The following is a 27,453-nucleotide window of genomic DNA, read 5'->3' as shown; positions in this document are numbered from 1 at the left end:
GGACCGTGGACTATAGGATGGGGATCTGGTTCCATCAGGAGGCCAGCAGAGTGTTGGTAGTCACATCAGAACTTCGCACACTGGGGAAGGCATGGCGGAGCTTCTCCATAATGTCTTCCAAGCACAGGCTGACATCTTGGCTCTTTGACCCCACATCATCTGAGTTGGAGAAGAAAGATGTGGGAAGAGAACTCGAAATTCCCTTATGAGGCCAAGGGGCCGAGGTAGGATGCTGCCGGCTGAAGGGTGAACCTATAGCATTTGTATCTTCCCGGCACGATGCCTAGGTACATATGAGGTACTCAACATACATTTGTGGAATAAAGAAATGAATGAATCAGTCAATAAGCCAATCATCCCTGACCCTAAGCTCAAAGCCATGAGGAGAAACCAGTCCCAGCCCTAGCAGAACCCTAGGCAGGAGACCTGGGGCAAGACAAAGCCATGGAGGAAGGGGTTGGGAGGGGCTGGGGGAACTCACCTGCAGCTTGAGTGTCTGGAGTAGTCTGTCCCTTCTCCTGGGGGTGACTGCCTTCTGACTGCTGCGGAGAGGAAGCCAGGGACGAGCCTGCAGAGCCATTGCCATCCGATTCAGTATGTGGCTAGCAAGAGGTAAGGCATGACTTAAGTGGCTTTGCCTTCCTGACCTTACTTTGACAGCCTCCTGGGCTTAGAAAGGTCCTTAGAGACATCATGCCCATCCCTTTGCCCTTGGACTTTAAGAAGCTTTTGGTGATGCCCCAAACAGTGGTTTCCCCTTTCAGGAAACTTCTTAGAATATTTAATTACTGGATACCCTCTTCCTTCAACAACATGTATCAAAGGCTCCCAGTTCTTCTAAGGATGCCATTGCCCCTAAATATCTCTTGCTGTCATTTCAGCTATAATTAAGCTATCTAGAACTCAATTTCCTCTGGAAATGTAGAGTTGCACACCTGATCCTTGGTTCATGACATAATATCATATGTTAAGACCTCCAGGAATTCATCTAGAGGCCATCCTTTGGAGGATCTGGGGAAGAGGCACAGTGTGGTATTACCTGGTATGGATAATGACAATAATTATTCATAAATTATTTATTTATGAAATGTTTATTATAGTCCTCGCATCATGCCAAATTGTTTAAATGCATTATCTCATTTGACGTTCACCACAATTCCATGAAGTTGGTATATTTTTATCCCTGTTTTACAGATGAGGGAACTGGGGCTTAGTGAGGCTAAGTAACTTTCCTAACATCCCACGGCCACTAATCGGCAGCACTACACTCAAACTCAGGGCTGTCTAACTCCAGAACCACACTACATCCTATACACTGCCTCTCAAAGAGGAAAGGGACAAAAAGTAATAAGTGATCCCTTCACAGCGAAAATCTTCCTCTTGCCAAGCATGTCCAAACTCGCTTCTTTCCAGCAAACATCAAAGTAGCAAAGTCAACGTTTTGGATGATTCTTTGAACTTTGTTCTTTCAATACCAGATTCAAATGGGTTGTGGGGAAGTGAGCCCTCAAAAGCCCTCCCTCTGCCCTAGGCCCCACGGTGGCTTGAGAGTAAACACACAAGGATGGAGTGGAAACTAGGTACAAGAGAATTGGCCAAGCGATGTGATATAGCAGCCCATTCCTCCCCCCAACTTTCCTGATTGCCAGCCCAGTTCTCTTCAGAAAGTCTTCTAACAGACACCTCCCAGGAGCAAGGAGCACCTCTCCCCGGCCCGCCTGTGCTCGGAGGCTGCTCTGATTCTTCCCCTGGCCCCAGACTCACTTGCAGGAGCAGCTCCCTTAAGCGCTGCAGCTGGGACTCGAGTTGCTTGTTGTGGTCTTCAAGAATCTGCATGCGTGTCTCCAGGCGGCTCTTGTGCTGTCGAAGGATCCGGGCCTCAGCCAGCAGCTCCTCATTGCGGTGGTCCTGTGCCACCTCGGCAGAGCCCTCAGCCAGGGTGGGTGCCTCAGCAGCCTCCTCATGCTGCCACTTCAGGCGCCTCAGCTCCCCCTGGAGAATCCTGCCAAGGATGGAGAAGCCAAGGCCAATGACCTTCACAGGGTACTGACTGTCCAGGGCTCAGTGTCCCCTCATACCTAGGTGTGAGCAATCCCTTTGCTCTCCCATCCCCACTCCCACCCCAGCCCCCAAGCCGTGCTTTTTTTTTTTGGTCTCAGCATGTGGGATCCTAGTTCCCCAACCAGGGATCGAACCCGCGCCCCCTGTAGTGCTGCAGTGGAATCGTGGAGTCCCAACCACTGGACGGCCAGGGAAGTCCATCCCAGCCATGCTCTTGCTTGAATGGCCATATCCACTTCCTCTCCAACACATATGTCATTTACTTTGCCATCCTTAGGCCACAGAGCAGAGAGAGCTGACATTTCATATAACAAATGTCTCAGGACTTTGATGTGCTGCTTCGGGGATTAATTCTGACCTTAAAATCGGGCAGAAACACAGTCTGCAAATAAATGAGGCATTAGGGCCACTGACTCACCTACTCCATTTTTAGATTTTTAGATTCCAGGGGAAGACATAACATAAACAAAGGATCACCCATCTTTCCTCTTCTCTCTACTACACTCCTCTTTGACCCACTTTAAACACCCATGTTGAGTCATCAAGGAAACAGATTCCAAAGAGATGGTCTCCTTTGGAGGACATTACTTTTTTTTCTTTTTTGCAACAGAATCACTCTCTCCCTAGTGTTTCCCAGGGCACCCCCCCCCACCACCACTGCTCTAGTGCAGTGCTTCTCAAACTATCCATAGCAAAAAAACAGGGGGATTTTTCAATCCATCATGGATCAATACATGGTCTGAATGTGCATAGCTAGTACACAGCTCACACCACACATGACTTGCTGCCCAAATTCAACAGCACTCAACCTGGCCTATACCCAATTCAATGAAGACAAGTCCACTAATTACGTGCGTGGATATTGTGGCAATGTCAAATTGCTATGAAAATTTCTAAAAGTTTACTCTCTATTTATGTATTTATCTTGTCTTGAACCAGTAACAAATACTTTGCAGATAGGCCCTGTTCTAAGGACTTGCTAATCCAAATACAGTCTGTAGGCCTGAGGCATGGGCATCCTTTAGCAGCTGGTTAGAAGTACAGGAACTAAGGCCCCACCCCAGACCTTCAAATCAGAATCTGCATTTCACCAAGCTTCCCAAGTGACTTGTATGCACACTGATGTTTGAGAATTACTTTTCTGGGGGTTGTTATTGATTCCACTACACACCCCCAAAGTGTCTTGGATGTTCCTCAGACTCGTGCTGCCCTCCATGCTTTACAGAGATCAATGCCATCCCCATAATCTTCTTCACCTTCCCTCTTCCAGTCCTCAACTGCTCTATGCATATCATCCTCCTCTTATTACTTTCACTAAGTGATAAGGACCTCTTTCCGTTTCCAACAACTGGAAGTTCCTTGAGGGCAGAGGCATCATCTCTTCTGTATTCTCTGTGTTTGCATTCTCTCTGCCTGTATCTATTGGGTACTTGGAGATATTTGGGTTGAGTTAAAAGGATTCAAATAATTATTAGGATAGCTAGCTTTTATTGAACACTTCCAATAAGACAGACACTGGCTAACACATTATATGCCTGATCATTTGATCTTCACAAGTGACCTTAAGAGGTAGGTACTCTTATCATCATCCCCATTTTACAGATGAGGAAATGGAAGATCACAGAATATAAGTAACTTGTTCAAGGCCACATAGCTAGGATGTGGAAATTCAGGACTTGAATTAAGCCGTCTGACTCTAGAACCCACGCAAGATCTGTGCCATTGCCACACCTACCGGTTCTCACCCTCTAAGTGGGCCAGGATCTTTTCGAGCTCCCCTTTGCTTTCAGTGGCCATGCTGCACGTAGCCTGCTGTCCAAAGGCTGGCTCCCGGTCTGTAATGGGGCTGGAGTGCCGCAGCAAGTACTGGTCCTCATCTCTGTGTGGGGGTGGGGAGAGGAAAGAGGGGCCCAGGCATTGAACTGAGAAACAGCTCAGGGTGTGAGTTCTCAGCTCCCACCTCAAGCCCCAGGAGACACATGCTGGAGGATTCCCTCTGTAAGATACATAGAGAGGGAAAAGGCCATGTATTCAGGTTTAAGAGGGATGGAAGTGTTCAAAGGTGGTAGGGGTCATTGTTGGGGGTAGTAGGAGGGAGTGTTTTCAGGATGCCGAGGCTCCTGGGTTCTACTTATAGTGACCTGGGAAACAATGAGCAAATCACTTCCCTTTCTGTGATGTTCCCCCACCCCACCCCCCTTCGCTTTCCCATCCCCAGGGGAATTGTGGCCTGCCTGAGTCCCAGTCCCAGGGCTGGATTTATCCGTGTAGCCAACAGTTCCTAGGTCCTCTGAGGAGGCTGGGGACCTCCCTAGAGATGAAGGGCCCCTTCTCTGGGCTATAGCACCAAGGAATCTCTCTGGCCACACTTCAGTCAAGTCCGTGGTATCTCCCCAGGGTTGATGTGGCACTAGATGGGGCATTGGCATTTTGAGCATAAGATAATGGCTCATTTCTGCAACTTTAGTTGAGGGCATATTCTTCTTCCTTCAGAGTTAGGAATAGAAGGATGGGATCTTGCAACAGAAAGGGACCTTGGCAGATGGCAGGGAGGTAGTTCATCCTTCATTACCCTGCTCAGTTGATAGAGGGCAGACTGCTTCTCTCATTAAATACTGTGCCCAGAAAGCCGACTTCCTTCCTTAGGGTGTCAGGGACCCTATCCACACACCCCCCACCTCCCACTGAGGATATACCCTCCCCAAGTGGTGGTAGAAGGATCCCAAAGGAGAGCTATTCCTGGCAAATATGCAGCTGTGAAAACTCACATGCTGTCGTCTGGGGACAGGCTGTCATTAAAGAAGGAGCAATTTTGACTTTCCATCTCAGCAAGCCTAGGAAGAAAGAGCAGGAACAGAAGGGAAAACAGTATGTGAAGACGGCTTTCATCTCAAGGACTGTAATCCCACAATAGGATAATCAGGTTTGGGAGGCTGTTCCAATTCCCCCTCCCCCGCCCCAAACGTTAGGCCTCGCTGGCTGCTGCAAACCCCGCTGTGCATGTCCCCCTGGCCCTGACTTCATTCTCTTTGCCCTAACTGAAAACCCCTTCCCCCTTGGACTCCTTACAATTCCCCTCCCCCAAATCTGGTGGTACCTGCTGGCAAAATGCTCAATGCGGGAGTGTGTGTCAGCGTGTGGCAACATCGGGGAAGAAGCAGGCCTAGAAGAAAGCAGCAAAGACTCAGAAGACCAAAGACTGGGTAGCTGGGCAGCCTGTCTCCTCACCACCACCCTTCCACACCCCGCAACACCACCACCAAATTAGGGAGCTCCCAAGAGCTGATGGGAACAAGATACAGAGACTGGATTCTAGTCTGTTTCTCAGGTCAGATTCCTGGTCAGGCCCCAGCTGAACTGCCCTGTCACTAGTTGGGTTTGCCCTGGAAGACTGTCCTAGCCCATGTGGGACTCAGCCCCTTCACAGCACATCCCTAGGCTCAATGAGGATGCCTGCAGCCCCCGTTCAGCTACCGGTACTCACGTCTCACTGTAGTCGGCCTCCAGCACTGACTGCACAGGCAGATAACCTCGCTGAGGGTGTTTGCTGAAATAATGCTTTGAGCGGAATTTGTTCTTTAAGGTAGTGGCAAAGTCCCTCATGTTCTCACTGGATGTGGTCTGGGAGGAGACAAGACAGAGGGACTCACCCTAATGGGCTATTCTAGGGAGGTGTGGCCACTCCCCCGGAGCAGGGACCATGACTGGTAGTCTACTCTTGTTCATATTTACCACACCTCGCTCCTAGAAAAAGATCTAGAAGGATACATGCCAAACTGTGAACACGGCTTGCCTCAGGGAAGTTAGACTTGAGGGGTGGGGAACGCACTGAGGAGGAAAAGGGGACTTGGTTTTATACTTTAAACACCTCTATATAATTTGAATCTTTTACAATGATCGTATATTTGTTAACTTTTAAATATCTTTTACATAAATTCTAGGGGTGTAGAAGATGAGCAGGAGCTACACAATTATCAGTCTACCATCTCTAGCCAGTTTCGCATGTATGACTTTAATAATGTTTATTTTAAAATGATACTAAAAGAAAAATAAAGGTCAAGGTCACTGCTTCCATTGGGTCACACATGTTTCTGTGTCAACAGAATTTGGAGAAGAGATGACAGCTCAGGGAGATGGATTGTGGAGATGGGGAGGTAAGATGGGAGAGAGCAGTGGGGGGAGCTGGGGATATGCTTGGGACTTTGGGAGTACGTGTGGGGAGAGAGGAATAAAGGAGTTTAGGGAGCAGAGTCAGCTCAGGAAGCTAAGCCTGGAGGTCTGAGTCCTGAACATAGCAGAGGAGAAATTCTGTGGCTGGAGTTCAGGGATGCTGGGCTCAGGAGACTATGAAGGGCACAGTTTCCAATGAAAGCCCAGTGGATTTTGGGGACCCAGGTAAAGAGCATACCCCCTTTTCACGCAAGAGATTGAGTAATGAATTTGAGCACAAACTTTGGTATTGACTAGAAGGGATGGAAGCAATGACAAGGTAGCAGGTGAAGACCAGGGGACAGAAACAATCCAGGAAGCTAAGCAGGATAAACTAAATTGAGCGATCAAAGGCTAGTCACCTGTAACCGCCTTGCTGTCTCTATTTTTTCCTGAGACTTCTCTCTGCAGGAGAATAGTGAGTGCCTTTTAGATGGCCAAGAATGTCCTGGGCTGCTCCAGCCAGCTACCGCCCTGGTGAGGGTGAGGGAGAAGCTCTGCTAGAAGGACAGCCCTGGATCCCCCAAATTGGTCAATCACCAGGCCTGTTTGGAGGATGCTCCCCAACGGAGCGCAGAATACAGTGAGCTAATGCTGGACAAAATGGATCAAGCACCCAGAAGCTGAGAGCTGCCTGCCCCTCCCGCCCGGCCCAGAGGCTCCATACCGGGGTGTAATACTCCATGATGGGATAATGAAGCTTGTTGCCCTTGCTGGCCCTGCCTGTCAGGAAGCAGGTCTGGCAGATGTCCACGTTAAATTGTTTCAGACTCCGGTACCTTGGGGAAAGGAGAGGTGGTAGGAAAGAGGATGCAATATACTATAGTGACCTCCCCCTCCCCCAAACATCCAAATATGCACATACATTAAAAGGGTTACTCCAGAGACCACAAATCTCCATGAAATCACATGCTCAGAATCCCAGGAAGTTCAGGAAGTAGCCCTGTCTCACCATCTTTTTTTAAAAGGAAGGGTGAGATAAACAACAAGGTCCTACTGTATAGCAGAGAGAACTATATTCGATATCCTATGATAAACCATAATGGAAAAGAATATAAAAAATGTATATATATGTATAACTGAATCAATTTTCTGTACAGCAGAAATTAACACAACATTGTAAATCAACTATACTTCAATGAAAAAAATAAAAAATAAAAAATAAAAGGGAGGGTGAGACGGGGTAAAGAGCTCATTATATCAAATAGCCTTCTAAACAAAGGTGGCCTGAAAGGGTCCAGTTTCACAGGTATGACCACCTTCCTTGGAGAAGGCACACTTTCAATACGAAGACAACTGATTCTATCAGCCGTGAGCAAGTTGGCTAAAAATTATTCCCCAAAGTTATTTATAATAGTAACTCTATTATGACTGAATATAGACTAGCCCTTCAGATCCAATTCCAAAGCCTGATTGGACTGCCCAGACCTAATAGCATAGCATGGTGAAATGTCTAGACTTAGAACAGTCAGAGGATCCGACATCTTGTCCTGGAGCTACACTAGCCAGCAGTGTGAACTCCACCTCTGTGCCTCATTTGCTTATAAAAAGCAGGGTGGTTGTAAAGAGAGTATGTGCTAGTGCTTTAAAGTGGTAAAAACAAGCATTTTATGATGAAAGCCAAATTCAGGATAGCGGCTACCTTTGTGGGGACAGGAGGGAAATGTAATCAAGGAAACTTCAAATATATTGTTTTATATATTATATAAAATATGTATAGCATATATAAATTTGTAGATATATAAATATATTATATAACATATATAAATATATTGTAAAATATTGTTTGTTTCTTCAGCTTGGTGGTGGGTGCCCACCGTGGGGCGCTGGAGCCTGCTCATGTAAGCTCACGAGAGCTGGTTGTTAAAATTTCAGGAATTTTCCAAGCCAGTTGTTAAATATAGCCATTATTTAAAAATTAAATTGTATAAACTCACAATTAAGCAAATGGTATTAAAAACAAAGGTAATAAATAATTAAACTCATCACTTCCTAACTATTTCACCATTATCTATGCTCTCGAGGTTGTCTACATCTGTTATACCTGGTGGTGGAAATACTATAAATGGGGTGCAACTGTGCGTCTCTTCCTGACCTCCTATGGGTAGCCTGACACTGGCCACAGTGGGAGTATTTACATCATGGAAATTAGCCAATGCTATATCACGTTTCTCTTTTGCTTTCTAGAGAGTAGCACATTTGCCAGCACACCTTTTGGTGCGTAGGTGTTCTCATATGTCAGGATGCTGGGGTTTCTGGGTTCTACTTAATGCTCCCTGGGAAACAATGAACAAATTACTTCCCTTTCTGTGCTGTTCTCCCACCCCACCCCCTTTTGCTTCTCTATACATTTTTATAGGTCTGAATACTTCACAACACAACTAACAGAAAAAAATTTCATCGTTTTTGAGTTTTTTAAAAGTTAAACATTCTGCAGTAGAAAGGATTATAACAGTATATAACAACATACAATAGATTAGTTGTAATTATGTAATGCCCTGTTTTGCAATATATGATTTATATGTAACATGGCCTATTATTAGTAGTAGTATCACTCCAGCAGGTATTGCTTTCCCTACCTGAAGCCTTTGATGGGGCACTGCCTACAGATAGAGCACTTGGTCTGATGCTTCACTTGTTCAGCAATGGTGACCCGATGCAGAACAGCCAGCCACACCATGGACTGGGGCTCCAAGTTGACCCATTCCAGGAACTGTGAAGCTTCAATGACTGGCTTCCCAGTGCTCTAGGGAAACAAGAAGCCCAGTAGTGATGTCTGAGGCCCAGTGTCTTGTGCCTAGAATGGCAGCCCTCAGGAGAGGAGGAGAAACAGCAAGACCTGGTTGGACTCTGGGTTAGACTGTTCTCCAGAGGTGTCCACCTTCTACCCTGCCCTAGTTGACCTGGTGCCCTCCCCTCAGGACTCTGACCCTAAAGGCCCAGAGAACCCTCTGCCCTGTTGCTCCAGCCCAACAAACTCCCTTGCATCTGAGTACTTCAGATCAAAAGCCCAGCTCTCAGTCCTCCCTCCCTTCTTCCCACCCTCTGTCCCATCACTCCTCCTTTCCTCCCTCCCCAGTTCCATACTCACAAAACGGAAGCAACTACGGACGCTGGGCTCCACGTTGCTGCCCCCAAAGGCCGCCACTTCCCCCAGCTGACGGGGCACCTGAATGGCCTCATGAAGCAGGACACCAAGGTGGCGTTGGTCACACTGGCTGCCTGAGTTGGCCACTTGGCTGAAGAGGTCTGCTGGCCCCACCGTAAGTCATGGCCAAGCCCGATACAGGAATGGCCAGAGAATGGTATGAGGAGAAAGAACGGAAAAAGAAGACAGGGAAAGAGCACACTGACTTAGCTAATGACTTTTGAAACTGGAATACCTAAAGGTCCATCCCTGACCTTCTAGAAGTCCAGGAGTTCTAAAAGCAGCATTCCTCTGGGTTCAGAGAGAAAAAAGTGAGTCAGACACAAAGACGGAGAGCGTCAGAAAGAGCAGGGGAGAGAGGGGTGAAGACAGAGAGCAAGCTGTGTGTGAGAGTGGTGCCAGACACAGATATGACACTGCTGGGAAAACAAAGTCTCAAGAAGCAAGATGAAGGGGTGTGGGGTTCAAGGGTGCCTGAATATGAGTTGCAGTCAGTCTGCCCTATCCCCTCCTGTTCATGTAGCCCATGTAGTCTGATACTGCAGTAATCTCTCAGTTATCCACACAAATGAAAAGACACACTGGCATGGATAATTCAAAAGAAGGGGATAATTCAACACACTTGATCGTCTAAGAATTCACTCTCAGTCATTGTGGAACAGACTATGGTACTTATATATCTGAGCATGGTCTATATCTGCCCTTGTGGGAACTCCCCCGTCCCACCCCAACTTTCGAAAACCTCCTCCAGAGGTTCTTGTCTGTCCGTTTCATACCTCACCTAAGGCCCAGAAAAGGAACAAAACCAAAAGGCAGAGGGCCTGGGGTTTATTTCTGGATCCATTACTGACTAGCTTGTAAAACCTTGGGTAAGTCATGAACCTCTCTATGCTGCAGTTTCCTTACTTATAAATGGAGACTAAATCATCACTGTCCATCCCATCTCAAAGGAACATTGGGAGAAAGAAATTATATCATAGTTATAAACATACTTTGAAAAGTCTTCTTCCCTGTAAATCTTTCCTAGACGGCTGTCCTCACTCTTCTGTGATCTGATATAGCACATATCCTTTGCCATTCAGATTATTCTAATTAGCACTCTAAAAAATGCTTTCTGTGTACTTCTGTCTCCTCTTCTGGACTGTAAACCACTTGAGGCAGGGACCATGTCTAACTGGACCTGATACTCACCACATGCAGCACAGTGGTCAATGCACATTAAACACTTGACACTAGTGATGCTGTTGCAGAAAAATGCAAAATGCTGTACAAATGATGGAGGATGGAGGGGAAAGCGAAGGTACTGTACACCAGAGAGGTTCAAACCTACAGAATTACATGTTGTCCACCTCCCAGATAATGGGGATTATTGCACACCACCCATGTTATCACATGGGAAGTCTCCAACAGAATGTGTGACGTGGTTTTTTTTTTTATTATTATTAACGTATAGCTTTTTATTTTATTTCAGATGCCTGTGTTGATGATGCAGGTTCTCAGGAAACCCCCAAAACCATAAATGCCTTTCAAAGTTTTTGACAGTCAGGGTAAATTGAACAACTCTCAGTGATGTATTATATAGTAAAAACCATTCCATTTATAAAAACCAGCACACACCTGCCTAGTAAACAATAAAACTGTCCTCTTCCACATTTGTGTGACGTGGTTTGAGCTTCAGATTGGGAGAGGGCTAAGCCTGATAGGCCACAGGGAAATGGAACTAGAAAGTCCAGGTCCTGGGTATCCCAGGATCCCAACTCAGATCCCCATCAAGTAATTACACCAGATCAGAAGAAACCAATGCCCTTGGAGTAACAGTGGGGATAATAACAGGCCTTAGACCCATCTTGGCCTTTGGCTGTTGTGGATTCCTTGCAATAGCTTGGACCGGGAAGCGTTACAAGGTAGCCTGAGTAGCCCTCTGCTGAGTCATAAGACTGATCTTCTGCTTATCTTAGACTTTTCTTCCTCCCACCACACCTCTCCCTCCACACACCTCTACTCCAAACTTTGGAGTTGTACTCACACTGCAGTTTTTCCTTCACTTCTGTGCCACACAGGCATGCAATGCCAGTCTTAAAGGACAATGCCCGCATCTTTCCACTGCGACCACTAGGTTTAAAAGAAGAGACTGAGAATACGAATATCTGTAAAGGGTTAACATCTTGGCAGTCATGTCCCTCACAGGGTTGATCCCAGCAGGGCTCTGTGCCAGCCATGCCCCAAGCTGAGCTGAGTCCAAGTGCACCAGGGGAGCAATTCCTTCCCACCATGCCCACTCCATATGTCCCACTGAATTTCACCATGGAGGCTGTCAGGGCTGCAAGCCCTTACCTATCAAAAACATTGAGGAGCCAGTTGAGGCTCATGTCCACACAGAGTGGCACGTTGACCAGGATGCCTCTTTCCTCCTCCAGCCGTTCATATAAGGCAGTCAGGCAGTGAATGACCTCCACCACATCCATTACATGCTCACTGGCCTGCAGATCATGCTCATTGAAGATCTCCAGGGCTGTGGTTAAAGTTACCAGGTCCACTGGGAAGGAAAGGAGAGAAGGAGAAAGTATAGCCAAAAGTAGAACCCCAGGGACTAGGCAGGAAGATACGGCCACCAGCATCACCAAATCTGACTCAATCTCCAGACTAACCATTGGTAAGTATGAAACAAGCTTGCCCTTTACCAAGACCCTCAACCCAAGTGAGGAGAAGGCAGCAGAAGGCCCCCGAAATTAACCCCAAATGTTTCTATACCCAAATGTTTCTTGACATCAGTTTCAAGAAGATGGTGGGATTTGGGTAAACTCCCAGGGGTTGAATACCATTTTTTTTAACTTTCTTTGTCTTTACACGCATTTCAACTGCAAGTAAGTTGGTCTGTGAACCTCGTTCTGAAAACCTAGACACTGGTTATGAAGGCTCAGGTATGCCTGGGTAAATGTGACATAACTCAGGAGGATTTTTTAACTACACCCAATGCTGGAATCAGCCTAGCCAGATAACCTGGTCCAGGAAGACAGAATGGACAGTGTCTCAGAGAAAAGACAGAAGGCACATTATATCTGCAGCCATGTTGTCCCCTAACCACTGGCATTCGCTTCAACAGTTCTGCTGCTACATCCAATAACCCCAAGATGGTGAAAGAACACAAGCCTCCAGTGGTTCCAAACCATTTGCTGGGATAATTCTCGCCATAAAACACTTGCTTGATTATCCGTTTTGGGCAGGGAAGAAGGGACAAGGAAGAGGATAGCTGTGGGTTAATTTGGAAACAAGCCTGGGGGTTGGGGAAAATAGAAGGGCCCTGGAAAAATCAGGTGTCCACAGCCAGCATATCCCAGCCTTTGGAGAATCCCCACAAAGCCAATCAACAACACTGGACAGGTGGGATGAAAGTGGGAAACAGTCAACAGATGAGGAAGGGTAGGAGTGGGATGAAGGCTATGAGGGAAGTGTAATGGGAGACTTACGACGCAGTGCCTTCTGGACTCTGCGTAGCTTCATGGCAGTGCGGTAAGCTGAGAACTTAATGTTGTTCAGATCAGCTGCAGAGAATGGAAAGAGACCCACTCAGATCAGGGAAATGCAAATTAAAACCACAACAAGATACCATGTTACACCTGCCAGATTGGCAAAAAATAAAAGCCTGACAATAGGAAGTGTCAGCAAAGATGTGGATGAATGAGAATTGCTGGTGGAAGTGTAAATTGATACAACCACATTGGAAAACAACTTGGTATTACCTAGTAAAATTGAACATTCATATATTCTACGACCCAGCCAGCTATATATCCTAGAGCAGTGATTTTCACATGTTTTGTTTGTTTGTTTGACCAAGCGGCACAGTTCTTGTTAGCTCCAAACTAGAAATGACCGAAATGTCCATCAACAGTAGAATGGTTGAGGAAACTGTGGTATATACAATGGAACACTCCACGGCAGGGAAAATGAATGAACTATAGTCACATGCATCAACATGGGTGAAATTTACAACATAATAGGAGTCTCTCTTGGCAGTCAAAGATAAGGCACATGAGAGTCATATTCGTAGCCTGGATAGTATCTTTCAAAGAAGATCTAGTACACATCTATAAGCATAATTACCTAATGTGATGATAAAATCGTTCAGGGAGAGTATAGAGCTTCCAGCTGAGGGAGGTGCAGAGGGGAAAGGAAAGAAGGCCACTGGAAAAAGGACAAGGACTCACTTCCACCCTCACCTGCTTGTTGAATAGGATTCCCTTCTATTTTTTTTAAATTTATTTTTTATTGAGGTAACATTGGTTTATAACATTTTGTAACTTTCATGTGAACAACAGTTTATTTCTACTGCTGTATACCCTACAAAGTGCTCACCACCAAAATTTAATTTCCATCTGTCACCATACAGTTGAACCCCTTTACCCATTTCACCTTCCCCCTACCCTTTCCTCTCTGGTAACCACTACTCTGTTCTCAGTATTTATGTGTTTGTTTTTGTTTTGTTCATTTATTTTGATTGTCTCTTTTTATATTCCACATATAAATGGAATCATATGGTATTTGTCTTTCTACTCATGTCACTCAGCATAATATCCTCAAGGTCCATCCGTATTGTCACATGTGGCAAGATTTCATCTTTCTTATGGCTGAGTGCGTGTGTGTGTGTGTGTGTGATCCAGCTATCCCACTTCTGGGTATTTATTCAAAGAATATAAAAACACTAATTCAAAAGGATATATGCACTCCTATGTTCATCACAGCACTATTTACAATAGCCAAGACATGAAAACAACCTAAGTGCCTGTAGACAGATGAATGAATAAATAGGATATAGTATATATATATATATATATATATATATATATATATATATATATATATACACACACACACACACACACACACATACAATGGAATACTACTCCCTTATATTCTTATAGGACAAAGGCAACTGTATAGATCTCCACACTATACAGGAACCTTGAATTCTTACCTAGGGTTTGGTATAACTCAGTCATCTTGGGATGGTCCCAGCATGTGGTCTGAGCCTGGTGGCTACAAACAAAAGCATCAATAGTGCCAGGGTCTATACCACCCCCCAACCCCTCAAACACACATGCACGCACCCCTCAGCGATAGGTTGGATGCAAGGAGCAGCAGGATCTGAGGGTGAACCCGGAGGGTCCCAAAGCACAAGGGTTCACCTTTACCAGGTAGAATCTTGAGCTCTTGAGATGAGTAGGAGGAAAAACTGGAGTGGATGGAGGAATCCCAACAGGTAAGGGGTGAGAGGGATAGATAGAAAAAAAGATAGGAAAAGGAGGGGGTGGGCAGGTGACTGATCCATTTCCGATTCAGACGGTCACTCACTTGATATAGTAGGGAACTTTATTGGGTGAAATTGCTCTTTCCCAAGGAACCTGAACAGAGGCTGGTGAGGGAGAAGAGAAAGAGAAAGAAGCTGACCACTAATGCTCTTCAGGCCCCTGGTTACTCCCCTGCTCTATCCTCTCAAAGAAGTAGTTAAGCCCAAAAGGGGATGCCTGACTCTCATTGCCAGCTCTTAACAGCCCCTGAGCATGGGGTAAACACTTTTAATGAACACACTTCTCTCCCTGACGTTTGGGTGAGGGAAGGAGAAGAGGTTGTCACTGATACCCTCATGTGCCAGAGACATGACAAGGGCATGAACAGGTGGCCTTGGCCACCCTATCTTCTCCCTGAGCTGTCCGCCATTTTATCCATTCAGCAGAAGGCAGCTGGTGTGCTGCTGTGGATATGAAGTGGACCCTACTTTCCTCATGGGGCTCAAAGCCCTTCCCTCAGAAGGTCAAGCTTCTCAGTCCTGTGGGACAATGGGGAATGGGACTGCTCACTCCTCTCTAGTGAGGAACTCTGGAAAAGGATGTCTCTCTCTGCTCTGTGTCTTTAACATCCGGATGCTCCAGGAGAGGCTCAGTCACCTGGCCAACCTCCTCATTGCAGTTTCCCTGGGTACAAGAGCCCTCTGCAGGTATATCTGCATGCCAGTGATTATAATTCAATAGTTCTAATCACCATTAACATTGATTGAGTTCCTACTATGTGCCAGATACTCTGCTGAATGCTCTGTGTGCCTATCTAATTTTCATATCTGTACATTCCCACTATCTCCACTGCTGCCACCCTGATCTGAGTCACCGTCATCCCTCATCTAGATTGTTGCAATATGCATCCTAATAGGTCTCCTTCCTCCCACTCTTGCCCCCCCCACACTCTGTTAAAACATAAGTCGGATCATGTCATCCCTCTGCTCAAATCCCTGCAATCGTTCTCCATTCCATTCAGAATAAAATCCCAAGTTCTTACCATAGCCCTCCAGGCCCTCCGTGCTCTGGCCTCCTGCCCCCATTCTGACCTCTTGCTCTCTCCCCTCGTCACTCACTTCTACACTGGCCTCCTTGCTGTCCCTCAGGTATGCCCCTGCCTTAAGGTCCTGGAAGTTGTTGTTCCCTCTGTTCTTCCCTAAGATACCCACATGGCTCATTCCTTCACCTCCTTGAGGTTTCCACTCAGTTGCCTCCCTCATTAAGTCCAGCACTCCCTAATTCACGTCTTCCCTGCTTTACTTTTTTTCCATAGCACTTGTCACCGATTGACTTTATATATATTTTACTTATTTGTTTATGGTCTGGCTTCCTCCTGTAGAATGTAAGCTCTCCATGTCCAAGGATTTTTGTCTGTTTTGTTCACTGATGTAGCCCCAGTACCTAGAACAGTACCTGGCCCACAGTAGGCCATCAAGAAATATTGTTGGAACAATAAAGTCATTTAATTCCCATAACTCTATCAGCTATGTAATATTTTCCCTCTTTTTACATATGGGAAAATTGAGGTTCAAAAAGGTTAAGCCATTTTTTTCAAGCTTGCACAGATATAAAGTCGAGCAGCTGTGACTCAGATCCAGGTCTCTCTGACTCAAGAGCCTGTCCTTTTAACCACTACACTACACTGTTTTATCCTACTGCTTCTTAGATGCCAAGGTACACTGCGCTCCCACCAGGCCCCCAAGGGACAAGAGTAGACCCTCTTGGAAGGTGGCTGAGTTTCTACCAAGTGAAGCCCAGTTTGTCTCACATACAGGAGAGGAAGTGCTGTGACCCAGGCCCAAAGTCCCGGTGGGCATCCTGGAGCTGCTTAAGTCTCTCACCAACTGACACCTATGGAAAGAAGACGCAAGAAGTCAGTGGACTCATTCCAGATATACAGGGTAGGATTTCCACGTGCCTCTGGCAATCTTTGTGAATTTCCTCAGAGGCTGCCTCTTCTCCAGTTCCAGATCCTCCCACCATTCGCCGAAATCCTAGCCTTCCCATGGCACTCCCAGGAGTCGGAGAAGAGCATCCCTAATTCCAGGCCACAGTCACCGTTCATCTGCCCCTGTCTACCCTGAGGGGCAGACAAGCCCCTCTCAGACCATTTTAATCACTTCCTGCAGTTTAGAGGTTGAGAAGCCTGTTTCCTGGCCCCAAATTCTCTACAACTCTTTTCCCCCATAGATCCCATTTCAATGCCCCTTCACTTCCTTTGGGCCTGGGTAAGTTCCCCCCAAGCCTAGTTATACCAAGCCTTTTCCTCATGCCTCACTCCAGGCTTCTCTTTTACCTGTAGCTGTTTCCACCGGCTGTTGATGTGCTCCAGGGCCCGGGAGTTCTCCATTGACAAGTGCACATCAGAAATGGCAAGTTGATGGGCCAGATCATTCACCAACTTCACTCCATCTTTCATGGGGAAGAATTCTTCTTTGAATAGCTATAGAACCAAAACCCAAGTGCCACAGTAGGTAGAAAATAGGAAAGAGGAACCATTAGTCATTTTGTTTTAATAGCTCAACCTCAGTGCTTGCCTTTTAGGGCAAGCAGACTAAGGTGTGTGTGTGGTGGGGGGGGGGGGAGATTGTCCTTATCCTCTTCCTTTTCTACTCTCAGAAGACACCAGGGAAAGAGAAGACAGTAGAAGGACAGAGGAGACTTCAGCTAAACCAGCCCCCAAATCTAGCACGGAAACTGGGAGAGACCCTATTGAAGTCCAGGGCAACAATGGAGCCTCAGCAGCAGGAACACTGTCAGGGTCTGGGAGGAACGTCTGGTCCCGGGGTGGACTGTAGCCAGGGGAGGGGGCCTGCATACCTTAAGAGCCTGGATGTGCTCAGGAAGTGAATCAATGAAGAGATCCCCAATGGGCTCCCAAGTGGCTCGGACTCCCTCGGCCTGAGTCAGAGTCGCGCTTAATTCCTCCATTGCCCCTTGGATCTCCAACAGCTGCTCCAGAGTGCGCTCAATGTGGCGGTGCTGGTCCACGCAGCGGGCTGTCAGCTTCTCCCATAGTTCACTGGCCACCGTTGCCTGCTTCCACACAAAGCGGCTAAGATTCTGGATCCGCTGTCTGGGAGAGGTATCTGCAAGGGCAGGCACGAAGTCAGGTCAGGCCAGCCAGGCAAGGATAGCCCATGGAAAGACAGAGACAGATAGCCCTTTGTAAAATGTGTGTGTGTGTGTGTGTGTGTGTGTGTGTGTGTGTGTGTGCGTGTACGTGTGTATATATATTCATACACATACAAATACATTTTTTTCATAGTTGAGCTCCTTTTGAAGATTCAGCTTTTTAAAAAATTAAAATTTTTATTTTGAGTTCGTTGTAGATTCACATGCAATTATAAGAAATAATACAGAGGGACTTCCTTGGTTGCACAGTGGTTAAGAATCCGCCTGCCAACGCAGGGGACGTGGGTTTGATCCCTGGTGCAGGAAGATCCCACATGCCGTGGAGCAACTAAGCCCATGCGCCATAACTACTGAGCCTGCGCTCTAGAGCCCTCGCTACACAACTACTGAGGCCCACATGTCTAGAACCCATGCACCGCAACGAAGAGTAGCCCCCACTCGCCACAGCTAGAGAAAGCCTGCACACAGCAACAAAGACCCAACGCAGCCAAAAATAAATTTAAAGAAATAAATAAATAAAGCTTTCCTGTGGTCTCACATCACTTCCAGCTCCTGCCTAAATTCTTTAAAAAAAAAAAAAAGAAAGAAAGAAAGAAATAATACAGAGATCTCATTTACCCTTTAGCAAGTTTCCCCAAATAGTAACATCTTGCAAAACTATAGTATAATATCACAACCAGGATATTGACATTGACATAATCCACCGATTTTGTTCAGAGTTCCCCAATTTTACTTGTACTCATTTCTGTGTGTGTGTGTGTGTGTGTGTTTTGTTCTATGCGATTTTATCACATGTGTAGGTTCGTGGACCCACCACCACAGTCAAGAGACCATACTGGTGTTTTCCACTTATTATATCATGAGGATTTCCTCATATTCTTAAAAAATGGGCAAGGTAAAGAGTGAGTAAAATATTTAAGACATGTAGTGAGGCAAATCATTGAGTCCTATTCACATGACCTTGGAATGCGATTTTGCATTAGTGTCTGCTGCCCACTTCCTTCCAAAAAAGGGAGGTATTTTATGAAGACCCAGCAAAGGAGAGGTTAGTATAATTTGCCCAGCCTTTCCACCTAGGCTCCTAAATTCCTCCCTCAGACCTCCCCTCAGAAGTAGATTCAGAGCCCCCAAACTCCAGACTAATTGGAACTGTCCTGCTCTCTTGAGCTCGTTCTATCTGAGGCCCATTGGACAGTAAATTGAGTACTAGTTAGTACTCAGTAGGAGGGGCTCGAGGTAAACTGAGAGGGTCAACAGCATTGACAAAGGGCTGCATTAACAAAGGGTCCTTTCAGGCTGTACATAACCAATCTCAGAGGGTTGAAGCCTCTTTCTGGAGAAGAGGGCATGCTGGGCCACCACTCAGACCTGAGCACCACGGATCCCACCCTGCTGCCTTATTTAAACCTAGACCTACAGTGACCCGCTCTATTGAGGAAAGGGGGCAAGAACTCACCAGGGTCAGAATTAAAGAGCCACGATCAGTTTTCTTTTCAAATGCAATCACCAAAGTTTTTAGATGTTTTTGAAAGGTTTTTTATTTTCTGGTTGATTACAGCAGTGCCACATGCCTCTCTATGTTGTAATAAAGCAGTATGCTTTTAAAGGACATACTACTACTTTTACTTACTGAGTTAGTTTAATGCATTTGAGTCTTTTTTTTTTCTTTTTCATGCCTTATTAAATGGCCACACATGATACTCCAGAGAGCCACATACAGCTTTAGGCCACACGCTCATCTCCCCTGCTCCAGGCTCTGTTCTCTTTGCTTTCTCTTATAGTGTGAATCTGGCTTCTTCCCAACTTTGGACTGCTAGGAGAAAATTATCCTCCTAGGTAACAGCTGAGAAAATGAGTCTGGGGAGGGCAGGAAGGTGTTTAATGGTTCACAGCTAAAGAAGAAGATGAAAGAGAGGAAGATCACCCACCTTTGCTCTCAGAGCGAGGCTCCTCTAATTCATCAAATGGGTGCTGGGAGAGGAAGGCCTGAGCTGACTCCAACACAGAGTAGATATAGGGGCCCCGAGACTTGACATCTTCCATAAAGGCCTGTGAAGTTAGCAACGTGGTCAATGGGGAAGGAAAGTCTTTCAATTGCTTTGAAATCCATCCTGCAATCGACAATCTTCTCCTCAGTGCAGCTTGATCCTTTGGCGTTATCGTGTATCTTTGGGCTACTCAGACTAAAGAGGAGCAGTCTTCTCCTTAGGCAGAAGAATAACTCTGACGCTGGAAGGTCTATTTACTCTGAAATGGGTCTGTCTACGCCACAAGGTAGAGTGAAATGTGGGGATTTGGTGCTGGGAATCTTGGTTCTCTGGAAGACTCAGAAAGTCCTCTGTGAGGGGCTTAGAGAAATCAAAGCCAGGATGGGCAAGATTTATATTAAAATTTTAATTAGTTTTTTTGTTGAAATATACACTAATAAGAGTATACAAATCAAAAGTGTACAGCTCAATGAATTTCCATAAAGTGATTCAATCTCTGTAACCAGTACTGAGATAAAGAAACAGAACTCCACCAGCATCCTGGAAGGCTCCCTCATGACCCCTTCTGGTCACTCTCTCATTCCCCCCTCCCCCAAGGTAACCACTATCCTGACTTGTAACACCACTGATTAATTTTGCCCATTTTTGAACTTTATATAAATGGAATCATACAGTGTGTGCTCTTGTTTGTATTTGGCTCTTTTTTCACTCAGCCTATTGTCTTTAAGATGCATCCATGCTGTGGCACACATTTATAGTTTATTTTCTTGTTGTATGGTATTCCATTCTGTATTCATCTTTTAAATTGAGATATAAATGATATATAACATTGCATAAGTTTAAGGTGCACAATATACGGATTTCCAACATTTATGTAATATTATTGCCATTAGCTAACACCTCTGTCACATCACATAATTATCATTCCTTCTGGTGCATTATGGATTCATTTTAAGAAGCATGTTGTTATTTTCTGATTATAGAGGTAATATATGTCACAGAAACCTTAGAAATCTCAGAAAAGTATGAAGAAGAAAATTAAAAAGAACTCTGATTTCATCACTTGGATTTAACCATTGTGAAGATTTTGATACAGTTCCTTCTTCTGTTTGTATGCACGTGTATACATACATACACATCTATATCGATTTTTATACAGTTGAGATCCACCTGTATATAGTTTTGTATCCTGTGTTTTTTCACTTAATATTATATTATGTTCATTTTCCCATGTCCCCATTACAAATCAGGGCAGAATTTTAAGGGAGGTCCATATTTGATGGGAAGAATAGAGGGGAAAGATTTGACTTATTCTCTGGAGTACTATCCACAGACCAGTAGGACTGTACACAGCTTCCTGTGACTTTAAGCATCTAAGCAGAGACTGGGCATCCATCAGTCAGGGTGTTGCAGAAGAGATCCCTTCCCGATGGAGAGGCTACACACCACGGCCTCTGTGACTCTAACCTACCGCGTGCGTCTCCTTCTCCTGTTGCACCAGGGCCACATCCCCTTGTAGGGGCAGCTGAGCTGACAATTCCTCATCCTTTTGGCTGAGCCAGTCAATAATCTCTTGGAGAGGGAGCTGAAGCTTTCCACTGTGATCTGAGAAGGCCTCTAGGCGGGCGCTGCACACAATGGTAAGACCAGTGATTTTCAATCCTCTTGTTAAGTTGCAAAACATTTTCCCCCAACAAATACATATGTGGAACCTTAATATATAAACAGATGAAAGAGGTGCTGCTCTGGTCGAAGTGGGAGGAGGCCCGGAGCCCTCCCTCTGACCCACCCACAAAGGCTCTCAAGGCACCTCCAGAGGGAGTACGGTACCAAAACACTTGGCAGACGTCAGTTAATTCAGCTGAGTGCCCAGCATCACGCTGGGAAGGGTAGCGAACTGAGCAAGGCCATTAGAGGTGACAGCTGTCTCGTTGCCCTCTTGTCCTAGAGGACCTCAAGTCATGCCAAACTGCTCATCCTCAGAGGCTTCTTGGAGGCTGCCTTCTGAGCAGAAGCGGATGCAGTAGGTGGAAAGGGCGCGTCAGGTGGCTGAGTTTGGGCACGCACGTGTGCGAGGCTGCATACAAATACAAGCAGCCCAGGGGTCCCAAAGGATGAGGACAGCATAAGCTAGAAGTTTGACATATGGAAGGAGGAAAATGGGTACCGCATAATCACCTCTGCTTGCCTTCCCCCGCAAATGAGCCATGAGCTGAGGTCCAAGTGGTAGGAAGCCAGAGGCCAGCCCAGGCTGTGTGCAGCCATCGAGCCCATTCCCCTCAGCCGACAGTGCTAACTAGTCATTGTGTCCCTACCACTTGGGCCAAGCCCTTTACCTACATTTTTGCTTCCACTAATTCTCCGAGCAACCTCGTGAGGTAGGCACTGCTATTGCCCAGAGAGGTTAAGTAATTTGTCCAAGGTCACACAGTTAAGTCACTGGTACAGTGATGATTTGAACTCAGCTTTGTCTGACTCCAGAGCCTGCATTCTTTCAACTTCTCCACACTCTTCATCCCCACCAGAACCCACCAGAAGCCAGGAGCTTGGTCTTTGATGATAGGGAGTAGAGAGGAAAAGTGTGTGTGGCGGGTGGAGGCGTCAGGGGTTATAGAGAAGGGTAGAGGAAAGAGGAACAACTGATACAGAAGTTGCCTTCAGGCTCTTACTGATTCGCCCTTAGTTTGGGGAGGCATGGGTGGGTGATAAGCAATAGATGGGAATAGAGGGATAAAAAGATGGGAAAGAGAGCAGATGAGATCTACCAAGATGGAGGACAGTTATGAGAGGAAGAGGGGGAGGCAGTAATCATATCCTCCATTTATACATCAGCGCTCTTAAGTTCAGAAAGCATTTTCCTATCTTATTTGAGTCCTCACAACAACACTGGGAGATAGTTAGGACAACTATTATTCTTCTACTCAGTTTTTTTCCTTTAAAAAAATCCAAACAAGTGGAAGCTAAAATTCAGAGATTACTCAAACCAATTATGCAAGGTGACAACAGCTATTCAAGACTGAGGTTCAAATCCAAGTCTCCTGACTTCTGACCCAGTGTTCTTCCCCCAGTGCCAGAGAAGGAAAAGGAGGAGAAACAGAGGGTGAGGCTGACGAGAAGGCTGAGAAGAGGATGGTGAGCTACAGCAGCAAGAGGAACCCAACAACACCGTCCCAGACAACTCCCTAAAGCCCCTGTTTCGAGGGGCCAGGCCTTACCGGAGGCTGTGCGACTTCTTTTTGATTTCATTCCAACACAGGTTCATGGCTGGTGGTTCCAGGGGTCCAGCGGCACCAACAGACCCGTTGAATAGCTTTGGGCTTAGGTAGGGCACCCCAGCACCATCGTGAGGAGGCGCAGGGGTGGTGGCAGCAGCTCTAACCTGGACAGAAACACAGACACCTCTGTGATCCCTGGAGTGTGCCACACCCTGGTCTGCACCAAGCCAAGCGTGGGACAAGTGTGAACAGAGGGAGAGAAGGGCTGGTTCTGGGGTGTGTTCAGGGGTAGGGGGGTGAGAGAAAGGATGACTCCGTGGCTCTGTTCATGGCAAGGTCACTTTTAACTGCTGACTCCTATCATTATCACTCTTATTATTGCAAATTTTGCCAGGACTACTGCCCAGATGGGACCCTGGAAGTATTTGTGTTAGGTAAGAGCTGCTCCGAATTGCCCAAACAAACACAGGCAACCATGGCAATCAATGTGAGCTGCAGCTCTTACTTCAGTGTTCCACAGTTTAGCCAACCTTCTGGAAAAGAAAGCTGAAGGGCTGTCCCACAAAGTTCCAGAGAGAGAGAGACCAGCCAGAGAGAGCCATCAGTGGTAGATGTCCTACTTCCAAGTGAATCTAGGCCTTGGTGCCCCCTCTTCCTCTTCCCCGCTCGCATTTCCCGCCACAGTCAGGAAGGCTGGAAAGAGTCCTAAAGAGCACTGTTCATCTTCCATGGGTTGCGAAAGGGCTAAAGCAGCATTCTGGGTCCTGATCGCCAAAGGACTCTGACCAGAGTCGACAGCTAAGAGGACCAGCTGTGGAGCCTGCCAAAGTCTCGCCTTGGGCCGTCAAGTTCAGAGCCCGTCACTTGCTCACCCTGTAGGGTATTATGGGGTTTGGGAGAGTGTGGGTTGTGCCAAGTAGCCCTTCAGGAGTTAGCTACCTTCAACGCAGTGCCAGACCTGCGCAGCCAGGGGCAGAAGTGGGTGGAGGGCAGGGGAGTGTGGAGAGGAAATCTCAGCCTCGGGAAACCCACCTGCCTTCCTGCCTGTCTACCTCCTCACCTTCTGTGGAAAGCACACGGTCCTGGTGGGTGAACCTCCTTTTGTCTCCCCTTGCCCCCAAACCATACTTCCTCCCCACACAAGACTCTCTGGAAGTTGGGAAACCAATCATCCCATTCAAACCACAGCTCGAAGTGCTTAACACATAGTAGGTGCTTAATAAATATCTGTTGATAAAATTAATGATGCCCAATCTATAGAATAAAAAAATATTCAAGATTTAAAAAAGAACCCACAGCTCGCAGCCACACACGGAAGGAGAAGCGGGAGAGCAGCCAGGCTCTGGGGCAAAGCTCTGAGTTCAGTTGCCTTGCGTCCCCGGGAGCGGACCCTACCTGTGCCGCCTGGGGACCCAGTTGCAGGATTGGACAGCTCCATGATGATCCCTCCACACAAATCAGGACCCAGTGCCTGGTGAGCTAAAGGCAGAGTCCCGACAGGCTCTGAGCAGGCTCCCTCAGGGAGGGTGGGCAAAGCTGAGCCAGGCCAGGAGGCGGGATCTGTCACCCTGTTTGTTTACTGACCCCCCAGGAATCCAGAGGGGGCGGCTATGTCAGGACTCCAGACGGTGAATCAGGGCTTTGTCCCTGGGGAATTCCGGCTCACTCCCAACTGGGCCCGCCACACCGGGGCCAGGAGGGCCCTCCCAGACTGGCAAGGATGGTGAGAGTGGGACTGAGCATTCCATGGTGCTGAGGAGGGGCACGAAGAGGGGAGCTTCTGTTGATTTATGTTCCCTTTCCCTGGAAGACACAAAGGACTCACTCTGCCTCCACCCCCACCCCCTGAGGTGAAGGAAAGGATCAGACTGCTTTGGTGACAAACCTCTGGTAAGCAATTTCCCCAAGGTCTGGAAGGATGATGAGCTTGGTGATAAACCTTGTCGTTGACTAAGTAAGCATCCTCAGAGGCAGTGAGAGATGTGTGTGGCACACCTGGGGACAGAGCTGTGGTTGGGCAGGTGGGCAGCAGAAGACTGACCCAAGCCCGCAGTGAAACTGAGAGAAGAGGGAGAGACTTGTCCCCACAGACCTCCCCCTGCACTCTAAGGCCAGGGGGAGATGGATGGTCAATGGGCATCCCCCCCTGGACTTTTGCAGAGTGGGGAGAGGGCAAGAGGGAACCCAGAAACTCCATGCAGGGATCCAGTGCCAGGGAGGCTCCTGTGCCCTGCCTGTGCTGTCCTAGGTCCCTGGCCTGAGGGGCAGGGCCCCTTCTGGAGGTGGCCACTCTTCTCCTTTGCCAGCAGACTTGGCTGGAGAAAGGTTAACATTCCCGAGCTGGGCCCCCACCCCTAAGCACTGAGGAAAAACACTTCATTTTGACCAAAAAGGGTTCTGTTCCAATCCTCATTTATCTCCCACAGAGTCTTCTGGGCTTTCCACAGTTCCACATTGTTTCCATGCTGAGGCCCACCTACAGGAATAGTTAGAGCAGCTGCCTGACCCTTTCTGGGGCTACGGGGTAGAGCCTTGCGGGGTGGATGGGGGATGGCAGGGGATAGCAGGCCAAGAGCAGGGAGTGGCTCTAGCTCTGGGTCGCAGCTTGGCTTATGCTGGGATAATTGGTCCCAAGCCAGTCTCACAGAGTCCCCCAGACTGGGAATGCCCCAGAGTTAGAAATGGCCTCTTGTGATCCAGCCACAACCTAGTTGTCTGGTTCTGATGGAAGCGCCCACGATGAGCTGGGCTCCACCCATGCTAGCCTTTCATTCCCTCCAGCCTTCCTCTCAGTTTCCTATGCCCCCATTTGGCTCCTTTACTATGCTCCATCACCCTGTTCTCCCCTCCGAGTTCCCCCTAATAATCTCAAGTCCCCTGGGGCAGAACCAGGCACACAATAGGCAAATAATGAATAATCATAGTTTTCTTTCCCTATCAATAGCCTTCTACTTCTGGCTTTTGTGGCCAAGATGTTTGCTTATCACTCCCCACTCCCCATAGGGCTCTCTCCTTACCTCTTGAAACTTTAAGACAAAGTCAGAGCCATAGAGAAGGAAGAGAAGAAACTAGACAGTGACCGAGGAGAGGGCTTGGTCTCACCATTCTCTGTCACAAAATGAAGCCCTCAGGTCCCGTTGCCAGGTGGAGAAGTTTGGAGGGGGTGGGCAATGAGCAGGGCAAGCCTTATGGGAGGACCCATGCTTCTCAATCCCTCAACCCTCTGAAAGTCCCAGTCTGGGGAAGGGGTAGGTGCACAGGGGGACTCTAAGTTGACACTGACTTTGAGAATATGTTACAAGCAGCAAATTGTCTCTGGCTAGACATGTGAAAACAGCTTGGGAGGACCTGGGTCTTATGCCTCTCTGGACCTTGACTTTCTCCCATTATTCTCCCCCAAATGGGCTCCCCAGCACCTACATTCTCCATCCATGCCAGCTCTCCATCCGTGTCTCTCTCTTCCTCCTCCCTGTATATTCAGCTGCTGTTTGCAGCTGAATAGTGACTCAGCGCCACAGCCCATCTGTGAGATACTAAGAAACATAGTACTTTCACACACTCCCATGGCCTCTGGACCCCAATGCATTGTAGGGCAAGCCAAAGTATGCTGATACTTCTCTCTTGTCTAGTCAGCTTTCCCTTGGACCCCCCTCATTGTCAGGAAAGGGGGCTGCCCTCTTGGGATTACTGCCTCTCACACATACTCTGACCACCTAGAACGTATGCAGGTGGGCACACGCAGCACCACCACTCCACTTCTAGGGGAGGAGAGAGACAGGAGAGGCCAGTATGAAACTCAGGGGAGCCTTAGTGGGGTTAACCCACTGCGAGTAAGACTAGGGACTTGAGAAGAAGAGCCAATAGAATGAGAGGGAATATTCTGCAGGTGCAGAATATGAGGTAAGCCACAGAGAAGTCAAGACAAAGGAAGGTCCTGTCTTGTCCTTGGCTATATCCTGAAGGATCATGCTTTTCTAGGACCTCCCTTGGGCTGTTAACATAAAACCAGCCCCCTCAGCCATTGTGGGCCCTTTGGCTTGTCCAGCTCAACACACTTCCTTTGCCCCATGCCCCCCATAAAAGGCCTCATGAGTGACAAGGATGGGCCAAAGGAGGCCCCGTGCTGCCCAAGAGGTTTCATGTATATGGACAGTACCCCTGAGCCTTAGGAAGCATGGATACCCACAAGATCACACACAGATCCTGTGTCCACCCTGTCTCTACAGGTCTTTCTTTTGCTCTCGACCTCTTACCTGAGGCTGGGCGCAGGTGCTTCGGAGGCTGCTGCTGTGATGGAAGTGGTCAGCTGCCCGCCACTCATGACATCGTGGGAGGGTGTAAGGGCATCCCTGCATGACCATAGGTTGCAT

General features: G+C 47.3%; 1 protein-coding gene across 1 annotated transcript; it reads right to left on the bottom strand.

The window, feature by feature from the left end:
* DRP2 (dystrophin related protein 2) lies at nucleotides 1–27,453 on the bottom strand. The gene is made up of 22 exons (XM_059910109.1): nucleotides 27,337–27,453; nucleotides 23,084–23,247; nucleotides 21,340–21,496; nucleotides 19,809–19,929; nucleotides 17,566–17,834; nucleotides 17,042–17,188; nucleotides 16,518–16,596; nucleotides 14,768–14,828; nucleotides 14,391–14,452; nucleotides 12,886–12,960; nucleotides 11,753–11,954; nucleotides 11,445–11,530; nucleotides 9,362–9,519; nucleotides 8,850–9,016; nucleotides 6,938–7,049; nucleotides 5,546–5,682; nucleotides 5,159–5,224; nucleotides 4,830–4,895; nucleotides 3,797–3,940; nucleotides 1,765–2,002; nucleotides 482–602; nucleotides 1–159 (listed from the first exon to the last, which is right to left on the bottom strand). The coding sequence occupies exons 1-22, from the start codon at nucleotides 27,451–27,453 to the stop codon at nucleotides 35–37; spliced, it is 2,874 nt and encodes a 957-aa protein (XP_059766092.1). The 3' UTR covers nucleotides 1–34.

Source organism: Balaenoptera ricei, chromosome X (genome assembly GCF_028023285.1).
Source record: "Balaenoptera ricei isolate mBalRic1 chromosome X, mBalRic1.hap2, whole genome shotgun sequence".
NCBI lineage: Eukaryota > Metazoa > Chordata > Mammalia > Artiodactyla > Balaenopteridae > Balaenoptera > Balaenoptera ricei.
This window is presented reverse-complemented; position numbering and strand designations above follow the sequence as displayed.